General features: G+C 39.3%; 1 protein-coding gene across 1 annotated transcript; it reads right to left on the bottom strand.

The window, feature by feature from the left end:
- Positions 1 to 6,218: 6,218 nt before the first annotated feature.
- On the bottom strand, positions 6,219 to 8,095 carry LOC147336137 (uncharacterized). Its single transcript, XM_086287632.1, has 6 exons — positions 8,044 to 8,095; positions 7,510 to 7,854; positions 7,383 to 7,418; positions 7,179 to 7,289; positions 7,044 to 7,072; positions 6,219 to 6,353 (listed from the first exon to the last, which is right to left on the bottom strand). Exons 1-6 carry the CDS (start codon positions 8,087 to 8,089, stop codon positions 6,231 to 6,233), a joined length of 690 nt encoding a protein of 229 aa, XP_086143758.1. The 5' UTR covers positions 8,090 to 8,095; the 3' UTR covers positions 6,219 to 6,230.
- Positions 8,096 to 13,976: the final 5,881 nt, after the last annotated feature.

The following is a 13,976-nucleotide window of genomic DNA, read 5'->3' as shown; positions in this document are numbered from 1 at the left end:
ACTGCAATTTTAAGCATGTTGAGCATCGGCAATATTTTCATGGACCGGCCTTTAAGGTGTCACGGATAAATACAACAGAAATAAAACTAGTACCGGTACCGAAAAAAAGAAAATTTATTCATAACGCACGTGAAAAGACCCAGGAAAACTGAGTAAACGATAAAAACAATAACAAAATAACGCTGAAAACCAATAAAAACCCTGAAAACTATACATTTCACACGACTCACGGACCGGTACCGGTCCGAGGCCCGGGGGTTGTGGACCGCTGCTATATTAGATACCAAAGGTTTAGTCCAGACTTATTGAAAGGACCGATTTTATCTAGTTATTTTGTCCCATTTATAAGCGCCTGTTTAAAGTTATTTTTAGAGCAATGCAGCACTTCCTTTTTATATATTTTTTAACTCAAGCCCAAGCTTGGAGAAGCCAAAAGGTATGGGTTTAATCCAATTTAATACAACTGAATCCTAAAAAAGTGAGAACTCATCAGATGCTTTTGAAACCTCTCAGCTTTGATGGCTTTCATTGTACTCTGTACTTCCTGTAATTTCTGGTTTGTGGAATGATGATACTGTGGTTTTTCCACCTTTGTCAGGAATGGGAATGCATCTTCCATACAACAGATAGAGGTGTTAAAGCATCCACAAACCTGATACACTGGGTTAGATGTCATAGTCTCTTAGACATGCTCTTAGAGGAGTGCTACTCACCACAGTTCATTTTCTTTTCTTTTGCTGAATAAAATATTTAAGGATAGCTTTTAAACAGCATCAGATTAAGAGTGTTGGTTATTTATTTGCTGATCACCTGAGTGATTACTAGTTGATGGACTGGGACAAAAAATCGGCCCTGGCATTTTTGGTCCTGGCAGCCCACCATGGTCACTCAAAAAGAAAAGAAAATAGGAAAAGAAGAATGTATATGTCATGCATACACATATTATGTGTATAGTTTGGACATTTAATGATTTTTCTTTCATACATCGAATATATGATGCAAAATATATGTAGCAAAGATTGATAAATAACTCTAAATATGTCTTACATTTTAGATTGCTAAAAGTAGCCACCCTTTGCTTTGTTGACAGCATTGCAAACCCTCGGCCTGCCCTCAGTGAGCTTCATGATGTGGTCACCTGAAATGGTTTTCCCTTCAAAATTTCCATCAATGTCGCCTGCTCTGGCCCCTGGAAGAAAATTGACTATGGCTGGTGGTGTCTCTAGCTTCACATGTCTCAGAACAGAATTGTCAAAAACCAAAGTTTGATCTCAGTCAAGTGTGTCGCCGAGTAGGGAAAAGCGTTTAGAGGCTGAGGAGTAACTAAACATCTGACACATGAACAGGAAAGTGCAGGAGGGACAGGTAAAGAGGCCATGCTGCTAGCTAGTCGGCTATGAGCTAAGCTAAGCTAGCAAAACCCTAAAGACACAGTGAGTGAATACTGTAACTATACATTTACGAGTGAAGCGAGTGTGCTACTGGTGAAGCACGTGAAGATTACACTGCTACGCATATAAGCTACCCAGCACATCACCGTTTGATGGAAAAGGCAGGAAGTGATACTCTACCACAGAAAGAGTGAACACCAAGTGACAGCGCCTCAACCTAGATATTTATACACACAGTAAGGTTTCTGAAAGTCAAAATTATTGGATTTATGAAGCTGAATTTAATAAATTGTGCATAAATTAGCAGTATTTATTTTCCCATTTGGATGTACGCATTTGTGAAATAGTTTTACGTGTAACCAAATTGCTGTGTATTTGTGGGTGGATTCAAGCATGTGCTTGGGAGTCTTCAGAATTTGCCCACAAATAATTGTACACATTCTTAAAACTTAGTTTACACTTATGGATCATATGTTGCACATTTGCAACCCTTTTGAGACATATTTCTCTCAATACAGCAGCAGCATACTGTCACTGTGAGGCCAGGTTACTAGCTATAGCTGGTACTACTGGCAGCACTGACAGCTAACATGCAGGTTAATTTTGTACATTTTGCTGAATCTATTTTTAGTTTAGTTTCTTTTTATTGTTTTCTGTCAGCTTTTGACCTCCACCTTTCCACCACTTCTTCTAGAAGCTGCGTAAAAGGTTTGATTAGGCATTGTCCAGTGTAAGTAATGAAAAAGAAGGAATGGATTGCTGTCAGTGCTTGTACGGCCAGTACATCGGCCCAAAAGTGTGTTGGCCCACCAAGAAAATGCCCAGTAAGCCACATTACCAGTCCAGACCTGGTGATGCCCTGACTTTAAATCTATTTTCACAGTGCTTTTCATTTATGTTGATCTGATGTCTCAGCAACTCCTCCATGAATTTCAATGATATTTTATGACCCTGACACTTGGATTATGTGATGACACTAATCATTGATAAAGAACATTACTGAGAACACTGAGATATTTTTTAAATTAAAAACTTGTTCATAATATAGCCAAAATATGTTCTGTGTTTAATCTCTAACCATAGGCATTATGATTGTATAAAACTGAAGCAACTCGTGTAATAAAATGTTGAGTGACGTTGTTATTATTGCCCAATAAGTTTGTTTGACAGCCTAAGAAATTTAAAAGACATTGAAGATAAAGTTAAGACATGTAAACACAGAAAGCTAGTTTGAATCGATCGATCATTATTCTGTTGCTTTTATATCGTCCTCGAGCTCTGATTTTAGAGACCTTGTGGTTTTCACCTCAGCTCTGCTCACACCACACTGTGCTTTTCTTATTATCTGACTCCTCCAGACCATTAGACTCTGAGAAAATTGCATTAATCAGTTATTTCTGAATCTTCTTTATCATGTCTACGTTTTTCTTCTCAGACAACGTGAATAAATAAGAAAAACAAAGAGGCACAAAGCAGAGATTTAGAAGAAAAAACAACCTTGAATGCAAATTTTATTCATAATTTTATTTTTTTTCCAAGATTCATGTCACCCACTATGGAACGCCAGGACTGCCATAATGAATTAATTAAATACACCATTAAATAATTAATTAAATGTGTCAATAATTAATTAAAATTGGAATTAATTAATTAAATAAATAGTTATGACACATGTAATTAATTAATTATTGACACATTTAATTAATTATTTATGTATTTCACATTTTAATTAATTATTGACACATTTAATTAATTATTTAATGATATATTTATTTATTTCATTTTGGCAGTCCTGACGCCTGGCTCTCGTCATGAAATAATTTTATCTGTCAGCCTCACCCATCAAACTCAGGGGGCGGGGTTAACGCTGCCCATGCAGCTTCTCTAACATTTGATTGGTTGCCGTGCAAAGTAAGTCAAAACAGGTCGATCCTAGAAAATCGATTGCTTGTGTAGACTTGGGGCAGCCAGTTATCCCAGAATGCAGATCAAATCACAAGCAGCAATGGTGGTGGTGTAGTTTTAAAATACCCCGTTTTTCTGTCACCAGCTACACTTTTAACAGTGTTTTAGCCGCGAATGTCGCGACGTATGTCTGGTCAGGTTGTCAACATAGAACATGTTTGCAAAAGTGCTCAGATGTTTTCAGAGATTTCACTAGCTCTGCTAACAGTTAGCATGCAGAGCGCACCGAGGGGGTTACGTTAACCGGTTTGTTTACATATTCCACTCTCCGTGTTCCACATGTTGCATTCGCAGATTCTCATTTTCACCGAACGATCGTCTCTTTCCGCCTGGTCTTGTGTCTCTGTGCTTCTGTAACATAAAGAACGAGCTGACATTTTTCTCACGAAACCAGCGATCAGCTCAGCAGACCCTCAGTTTACCTGCATGCATCCTCCTCCTCATCTGTCAGCTGTTTAACACCTGCTGCTAATTCAAGAAACACGCCTAGTTACCTGGTGATAGTCACAGTTTAACTGGGCAGCCGGTGCTCGATATAACGCAATGTCAGCGCATTTTTCTGCACAAGATAAGTAAATATAGTGTTTTCCCCGAGCGCAGAGCTGCTGGAGCTCGTTTCCTTACAGAGCACTTTATAGGCGAAGCAGCTTCATCAGCGGCTGATGTCCAATCACCAGCACACAGCTTTCAAACCTCAGCTGAGTTTTAGCTCTCAGTGGTTAAACGCTGGACTTCATTCACTCAGGTTCTGTCTGTCGGGTCACGTTTACTTCGCTGTTTTATTTACAACTGAGCAAATCGGTTTGGCTGAGGTTAAAGTTACGTTTCATAACTGCATAGTTTCACAGACGTTTAATGGTTCACTGGCACATGTGTTAGACTGAACTATCATCTAAATATCATCTGTTTTTTAATAGTTATTCAACTGTATTCTAAGCACCAGCTGTCTGTTAGAATGTGATTTTTTTTCTCTCTCTGTTGGCAGAGGTATAAAAATGCGCAGGAAAATCTGACATGCATGGCAAACTTCACCGACGATATTTAGGGAGGAATAAACACACATCAAACATAAATGAACCATTTGTCTGTCTCCATAATTGAGAGCATTTTCTCTTCTTATGTCAACACACTCTCTCTTTTTTTTTGCTTTTTTTTTGCTTTTTCGGTCATGTTATGTTTACCTGTCAAAGGCTTGTTACAAACTATGAAACACATTGTGCAGACTTCTGGATGTTAGAAGAAAACTAATACTGCTCATGAATGAGACTAAAGGCAGGAAGGTGTCCTTTAAAACTAAACATGTTAATAGGACCTCCCTGTTTATATCATAGTTTATGATATAGCACGTGTATTTCAGTAATAGCCTGCTGAGGCCACTATACGTGCTGGCCTCATATCAAATGTGAAGGCAGACTGAGTCTATGTTTGACGTTTTTTATATCTAATCTTCCTTTTCAAACATTTAAACAGCAGCGAGTCTGCAGCTGAGGGAATACAAATTCAAATTGTCGGAACAGGTTTGCTCGTTTCTTGGATTCATTTGGTGATTTATTAAATGTATAACTGTTATTCTAATCTGCTGCTGAGTCTCTTACACTTTTCTTTATGCTGTATATTTTCACGTCTCTGGAATAGTTGGCAGTTAGATAGTCAGCTGGGAAACTTTGTGTTAACTCATGGAGCTGAGGATATCGTGGATATGCTGACCTCGCTGCGTGGTGTACAGAGCGAGGTCAGCATGATTAATATTCACAATAAAAATATTAGCCGAACATCATGAAGTCTGTATGTGTTTCATAGTGTCGAACAACCTTTGTACAGTTAAAGCCAGCAGTTACTACATGACGGAAACACCAACGTTATCTCTTTTATGCGTTTATACACAGGTCACGCTGATTACTGAACAAAAACCCAAAGATCAGATGTTAAACAGATTTATTTGCTCTCTCTCCTCCTTAAACATGTTTTTAATGTTAGTTATAATTCAGAATTGGCGACTGAAACACGTAGGACACATAAGAACATCAGGAAATAAAACATCGATAAATATAACCTCAGTAAAAGAAGTCAGCGGGGGTTACTACAGCTGTGTACCGGGGCCTGCGCTTTGTCGGTGGGATTGCTTGCGAGGCGAGCGGGTCTATCCCACGCTTTGCCGTGAGACTGGGCAGAAATCTCCGAAATCATCGAAACACTTTTGCAAAGAGGCTGTATCTTGACAAACCGACCAGACACATGAAGATTAAACCACTACATTCTCGGCTAAAAAAATATTAAAACGGTATTTGGTAACACACAAACAGGGTTTTTCAAAGCTCAGTTCTGTTAGCTTCCACATGCCGGTTGTTGTGTGCTAGAAACAATGGCCACCAGGCCAAAGCAATGGTTTTGACTCGATCAGCGTTAACCCCGCCCCCTGAGTTTGATGGGTGAGGCTGACAGATAAAATTATTTCATGATGAGAGCCAGGCGCCAGGACTGCCAAAATGAAATAAATAAATATATCATTAAATAATTAATTAAATGTGTCAATAATTAATGAAATGTGTCAATAATTAATTAAAATGTGAAATACATAAATAATTAATTAAATGTGTCAATAATTAATTAATTAAATGTGTCAATAATTAATTAAAATGTGAAATACATAAATAATTAATTAAATGTGTCAATAATTAATTAATTACATGTGTCATAACTATTTATTTAATTAATTAATTCCAATTTTAATTAATTATTGCCACATTTAATTAATTATTTAATGGTGTATTTAATTAATTCATTATGGCAGTCCTGGCGCTCCATAACCCACAACACACACACAGAAATATATCAGCAGGTTATATTAATAAGAACTAATTCTTCTTCCTAAGTCTATCGTGTGGCAGCATACACAACGTTAGGCTCCGGCTCACTCTGTGTCGCAGGCCTGCGGCTCCTTTTAGCTTTTGTCTGGAAACTCAGAGCTGCGTAGTTCAGATCATCTGAGTTCATGTTCTGAAAATTAAAATACTTTTTTAAACAGATGAACACAATCAACACAATCTGAAAAGTTTGTGGATTTGTGAGTCACATGACATAAGATTTCAGTAAGATTTTATTAGTTGAATTAAACAAGAATCAATAATGATTCTAATGTCTTAGAGTGGTTGCATTAATTTTCTTTAAAACACTGTTTTGCAACTGATTTACCGGTTGCATCTGCATTTCACAAACTACATACAACTAGCTGTAATGTAAAGAACAGCAGAGCAGGAACAGACATCCCCAACAAAGTAACTTCTAACCCAACAGGAACATTTATTTTGAGACATATTTTAGAAGAATAATTTATAATAATAATCTAATATTTTTATAATTTTTTCTACACTAACTTTTAAAGTTACAATTGGTGTTAGAAATCTCACAGACAATGTATCATAATGGTGTATGTATTCCTTGTATTTTTGTGTATAATTTTTAAACTAAACTATTGCTTATTTGCAGCTATCATCAAGCTTTTTTTCTGCTGGGATTATTTTTTTACTTTTTTAAAATTTCTGTCAGATACTGATGAATGTGGTTAATGAGAAGAAAATACATGTGGATGCCATAGGTTGATATTAGTCATAGAATAATTACATGTTTAAATGCATCTTTTTAAATCATGACATGCAGTTCACACAATATGAGTAAAAACACATTTACCTTTAGTTCTTCACCCTTAGGTTCCGTAGCTAAACAGCAAATAGAAAATTGAGATGAGTTAATTTTCACAAACATATTTTTTATCTTCTTGTTTCAGTTTACTGTAGCAGGTGAAACAGTTACAGCCAAGTCTACCTGTTTGTAGGTTCCTGACTTTTAAAACCAGAACAATGACCACCATAGTAAGTAAACCAGTCAGACTACCCAGCACGATGCTCATCAGGTGTATGCATCTTTCAGGCTCTTCTACAAACATAATTGGAGTGGAATATTTCAGTCTGGTTGAAGTCTGAGCTCAACAACAATCAAAGTGCTTAGAGACCAAAAAAAAAATCGTACTTTCAGTCTTAGATTCTTCATCATTCGTTTCACCACCTGTAAAGAAACATGAGTATTATAATAATTTGTGACTTCCAGTTCTCATTGAACGTCTCATCATGCTGTTGTGCTACTAAGGAAAGCTTACCTTCAAATCTTAACTCTACTGCATTGGAAATAATAATATGCACATCCATGTAAAATCCACAGAAATACAGCCCAACATCAGATAAACCCACTTCTGTCATTTTAAGAAAGACAGAAGTGACATTCGAACTCATATTGAATTTTCCATTTTGAAATCCGTTACAGAAAGAAGCTTGGCCATGAGATCCAAACATAGATGAGATGCAGCTCGTTTTAGTCGTGTTGATCACTCTGAACCACTCTGTATGTGTTGGACTTGTGGAAATGTTGGAGCACTGCAGTGTGACGTCTTCGCCACGCTGGACCGTCACAGTGTGAACCTCAGAGCCAGAGACAAAGATCCATCCTGAATCAAACAACAAAGACAAAATGAGATTCAACTCAAAGTGTACGGTACAACAGACGCTGTAACAGGGCAACAACTTTTCATTTGATTTAATTAAATCACTGCTTTCTAAACTCAAATTTAAAAACTCTTGGGCTCCTCGTCCCATTACTTATTTTAAGGTGAGAGTAGTAATGTGCCAGTACTTACTGAGGCTGCAGAAAATCAAAGCTGTTATCAAGACGAAGCTCCTCATCGTGTGTTTAATCCTTCACTGCTCGGACAGTTAGTGAACCATGCAGCTTTTATAAAGGGGTTTAGAGGGGCGGGGTGATTTAGTTTGTCATCTTGCCAATGAACTACAAAGGCAATGCAATGCATTTACATATCTTTTAGCACTGGCTAATATCAAACAACATTAAAGTAGTTTGTTTATTTGTTTGTTTATTTCTTATTTTGTGTTATGATATTCACACTCTTAGGATCCAGTCTTTTATCTGTTTTTTGATCAAGTATCTTATTTTAGTCCCTTAAGATCTGGTGCAGCATATAAAGGAAAACAAAAATGGGGATCAATAGTGTTTTTAAAATTTAATATACTTTTCACATAGGATGTTTGCATTCAGTAGACCTAAGTTAAAGCTCATTTTATATATCCTAAAGTTGTCAAATTATTTAAAGCTGTTTAACCCTGTAGTTGTTTTCCCATACTTTCTGTGAGCTTTTGCAATCAGAATTATGCAGATAACCCTGCAAAGTTGATAGACGATGCATGCAAATCACATGACCAATTTAAGATGATATAGCAGCAAGATCCACCCTTGATAAGTCTTCGTTTTAACTTGTGTTGAAAGTGCAGACTTCAAACTACCAAGTAATAAAGGTCAAGTAAAAACAAAGTTATGATAAATAATTCACACCATACTTTGTCTCAATACTATCATCATTTAGTACAAGAAAAAAACTTAAACAAAAGTATTTTCTAAGAAACATGACTTAGTTAATAATCTTAAAGATGTAGGGATGTAGATCGACCAGTAAATTGAGAGCCTCACTCTTGCACTCTTATCACCACGACTGACCAGTACAGCATCCGCGTCACTGCAGCCGTAACACCTATCTATCCATTGATTTCCCCCTCCCCCCACTTGTGGACAAGATCAAAAGACATCCTCCACTTGAGGCAACAGCTCATCTCTGATCCGAAGTGGGCACTCAACCCTTTTCCGGTTGAGGACCATGGCATCAGACTTGGAGATGCTGTTTCTCATTCCCACAATTTCACATTCCAACAGAACCACATCATCTGCGAAAAGCAGAAACAAGATTCTCAAACTATCTTGAAAATTTCTGCCACTTGGCTATGCGAGAAATTCTGTCCATAAAAAAAATATTTAAAAAACTAGTGACAAGGGGTAGTCCTAGCAGTCCAGGAACATGTCTACATCGCCACTGACACCAGCCTCCTGCTAAGTAGGGCTGGGTATCGTCACTGATTTCTATAATCTATTGGATAACAAGGTCCTGAATCGATTTGATCCATGATTCGATTCGATTCGATTCGATTCTTTTTTTTTTTTTTTTGCCTGTCCCGTTTGGCTCTTTTGCCATCAGAATTGTTGTCTAAAGGCAAACAAAGATGCCCAACGGATTTACTTTACCAAATTGACCATCCCAGCCTTGCCGTAATGGTCCATTTGATTCACCTTTTATTGTTTATTTTATTTTCACTTACTGAATACAGGACAGACTTGACTGGGGGAAAGAAGGGGAGAAAGAAAGAGGGAAAGAGAAACAGCTGAGAAGAGGGACGGGGGAGAAGGGCAAAAAACATAAACCAACAGAACGGGCAGAGAAAAAAAATGCATATCAATCACCTGGATCACCTGTTGAGAAAGAAAAAAGAAAGCAAGCAGAAGAGAACAAGAGTAATAGAATAAACAACATCACAATGATATATGGGAATATGACAGTAAATACTAAATATTAAACATTATTGTGCAGCACATAAGATCAACAGAACACAGTGTGCTTTGAGGTAGGAGCCAAAAAGGGTGTAGTTTGTGGGTGTGATCACCCGTGTGTACACCTGTGAGCATGGACGGCTTGTTTTTTGTTTTTTTAAAAGGTTCCTTCATGTAATAATCTGCTCGAAGGTGTGGGGGGGGGCACAGCCCCGTCCTCCAGGGCATGAAGCAGGTATGGAGGAGATCAAAACTCCAGACATCCAGAGGCCCCCAGAACACAAGAGACCAAGGAAGACCAACAGAGGGGCAGCCGCGCCACTGTCCCAGAAAGAGCTGAGGAGAGTCCCAGATGAGGGCTCACTTAGCAGAAGCCAGGGGGGGTTGCAGTGACGTGCCCGTGAGCTCCGCCGGCAGCCAGCCGTGCCTGAGTGACCGAGCCCCAGGCCGAGAGGCCGGGGGCACCCCACCTCCGAAGTGGCCCGAGCGAGCCCCAGGCTCCAGGCCCCGATAAGCGGCCGCCAAGGAGTGAGCCGGTGTGTACCTGGACGCCCATCCCCGGACACAAAGAACCACCAACGCACCGATGTCTGAGGGAGTCCGCCACTGGCAGGAGAAGTGGTGGTAGGGGGAGATAGACCTCCAAACTTTGGAGGGCCTGAGATGTCCCCAGAGAGGTGGCGCCTGACACCCAATCTGACATATAGACACAGACATACAGGCACACACAGATAAACATCCATTCCCACCCTCATGCTCTCATATGCACTTACTCCACACTCAACCAACGTGGAGACAGACATAAAGAGACGCTGTACACACGATCACACTCCCCAAGCGTACTCTACAAACCGGGTCTAGGTACCCTTGCCCCTGGAGGGGGGAACTGCACCCAGACCCAGGTGGTGTTACCCTTTTCCTTGCGGTGGGGGGAGGCAGACCGCCCCGACTCCGCAGCAGCAGGAAGGCCCCACACTCCAGACCGCAGTCGGACGGCCAACTCCTCCTCCTAGCCCCCCCGCTCCAGCAGGTCACAGAGAATGGGGGTGAGAGAAGACTCCAAACCTCCCTCCACCCGCTCATTGTAGTGTTGATGCATGTGTGTTCTAAGGTGCATTTAAAACCCAGGAGGGCATGGAGCTACCTGCCAGAGAGCAGCAGGTAAGGTCCCTCCTGCTAGCCCTCAATGTCTACGTGTATTTACAATTGAGAGGTGGGCAACGACGCCAGGGGTGGGGTGTACACCCTGATGGTACTTTGGATTCCGTGTATCGTGCCCACCGCCAAGATCCTATATGTATGTGTAATGAGAGTGTGAGTAATGTGAATGTCTAAGTTGTGGGATAAAATTGAGGCAGAGGCAGCCAGAAGGGGACAGAGATTCTTGGAAATTTTGCCTCAGACAGTGAGAAATATTATAATTCAGATCACGCATCAGTACATTTCCATAAAAAGAAAGCTGACACTTGCGAGACTTTATCAAAGGTGTGAGCATCACAGCAGATGAGCTGAGGATAAAACAAAGAAAAACATGAAGGTGATTTTCCTGGGATTTTATAAAAAATATTCTGCAGTAGATCAAAAATGAAAGAAAACCATTAATCAACATATGAACATTACCTGATGCTGCTGAAGTGAAGCAGAGCAAAGTTAAAGAGGTTTTATTAGAGACACAGCTAAGCGTTTTGCAATTTTGCATAATTTTAAAAAGTTTAAATTTGTTCACTAGCCTATTGAACAACAGAAATGGGGTTTTCTTTTCGGAAGTAAGTAAAAGGAAAAAAAAAACACAGCGTCCGACAGCGCTGTAAATAACAGTAGACTTGTGCACAACAAGCAAGTGAATAATGCAGAAAACAGATTTTTAGACAGGAAACTGTTCTTGAAGTGTACTGAGAGAGAGAGAGAGAGAGAGAGAGAGCTGTGCATGAAGTGTGGTGGAAGCAAAACAGTAAAAGTCAGAGGGAATTCATGATGATGTTTATGTGAAGCGTAGTTTGGATCTTTTGCTGCTGGTTCAGTCAATATTGTTTGGAGAGAGATAAAACCTACAGCTTCAGAATCAGCGCAAAAAGGGCGTAAACAACGCGCGGACCCGCCGAAACATCAGAATCAGCGAGCTGTCAGCTTTAAGCCCCGACCGTGTCCGTGCTGTCATGTGAGAAAGGCGACATCTCACTGATTCTGAACCGTCAGCGGGTCCGTGCTTTGTGTTTACGTCTATGTGCAGAATCCGTGTACCTGCTCTCATTTACTGTTTTAGCTGTTTGGTGGTTGTTGAAATTTTGTGAGGTTTAACCTGAAATTCTGGCATTTCGGGCAAAATAAATTTATATAAAAAAATCAATTCAGGATTTTAATGAATCGATATCACGTTATCCAAGCTAGAATTGATTTTAATCGATAAATCGATAATCAAAACCCACCCCTACTGCTAAGCCACCTGTAGCTCTGTTGTCAACATTCTCCTGTCAAGCCACGCAAGGCTTCATGTTTCTGATGATGGCGACTTGCCAAACCCGAAGATCAGGCCACCTGAACTGCCTTTGGGTTTTTTTGTTTGTTTTTTTGGACTCTTGTGCTTCAGATTGTCTTTGTTCAATTCTTAATCTAACAAATGTACTTCTGGAAGAATGGTCAAAACTTCCCATAAATACACACCTAAACCTTGTAAAAGCCTTCCCAGAAGGTGCAAAGGGTGGGCTGGCATCACATTAGACAGCCAGTTAAGGCTTTGTCAGGAGAGGAAGGAGGAGTAATGCTGACTCTAGCATGCTGGGTTTTAATAACAAAGAAAGAACGTGAAAAGTGAGAAAGATTGAAAAAACAAAAGAAACAGTTCTTTCAGAAGTAAAAAGTTTGGACCAGTTGGATGGGATACTATACACAGTATATGCACTACCAGTCAAAAGTTTGGAAACACCGTCTCATTTAATGTTTTTTCTTTATTTTTACCTCTTTTCTACATTGTAGATACGAACTGAAGACATCAAATATATGAAACAGGAAATTTGGAATTATGTAGCAAAGAAACAATTGATAAATATCTCATGAATAAATAAATATGCTTTATTTTAGATTCCTGAAAGTAGCCACCTTTTGCTTTGTCGATAATATTGCAAACCCTTGGCCTTCTCTCAATGAGCTTCATGATGTAGTCACCTGAAATAATTTTCTCTTTTTCTGTGGTGGAAAAGTCAGGTTGGTACACAGCTGACAGCAGTATTTTGACAACTTCATAATATAGCAAGAACCAATCAGGTCAATTGGTCCAGAAAATTGCAAATTGTAAATGTGTGCAGTTGCAAAAACCATCAACTACTCCTAAAAACTGTCCTCAACTAGACCTCAACTATGTCCAACAGTCGCTGTTTATTGAATCTGATTTGTGGGTTCAACCAGCCCCACGCTATGACAGAGGTCCAATAATGTCTGGTAGTGCCAGATGGATTTGACACATTGGGATAAAAGGACAAAGCTGAAAGAGCAGTTCAACACACTGATCTCCAATTGAAGCTCCTGCACATTGGATCTGCAGTAGAGACTGACAATCATACACCTGGTAAGCAGAAATGTTATTACACCACCAGCAAGAAAACCAACAACAGAACAAAAGCAACAACAAAGTCAAATCTGGGTCTTTTACCCCAACAGAGCAAACAGGCAGAGAGGTTTTTATTACTCTTCAATTATTGCGTAAAAATGTAACTAAAAGTTACAGCTGCTTACGTTTCTTTAAGCAGGTGTGCTGGGGTCCTCCTAAGGAAAGTTTGAAACTTCATTTCCTTCATGCTGGTGAACTTTTTACCAAATATTTTCATCAAAGCTTCTCCATCACTGACAGGGATTGTTTGGATCTTCACACTCATCTCCACCAACCCTAAAAAATGAGTCTCACTTTGCTCATATAATGCCAGGAGTGTCTCCATATTCCACAAAAGTCTATGCAAACATGTAACAGTATCCCATATTCATAGAAATATTAATGATATTATAACAAAAGCTGTCACCAACACAATTGTCCCAAGTGCTTTTTTTATTAGTTATTGCAAATGCTTGATTGCAGTTCTTGCTAGATGACAAAACCACTTATTAGGTTTAGAAGGAAATGACTTTTTCTACATGAGGTAAAGTTGGAGAGCTGTTTCCCCAAACTAAATGAAATCAGCATTTAAAAAA

This window comes from Aulonocara sp. 'chitande type north' Nkhata Bay, linkage group LG3 (genome assembly GCF_057382095.1).
Source record: "Aulonocara sp. 'chitande type north' Nkhata Bay isolate Kocher_YH1m ecotype deep benthic linkage group LG3, A_spYH_male_GT1.1, whole genome shotgun sequence".
NCBI lineage: Eukaryota > Metazoa > Chordata > Actinopteri > Cichliformes > Cichlidae > Aulonocara > Aulonocara sp. 'chitande type north' Nkhata Bay.
The sequence above is the reverse complement of the archived record's forward strand: the minus strand, read 5'-3'. Positions and strand labels throughout refer to the sequence as shown.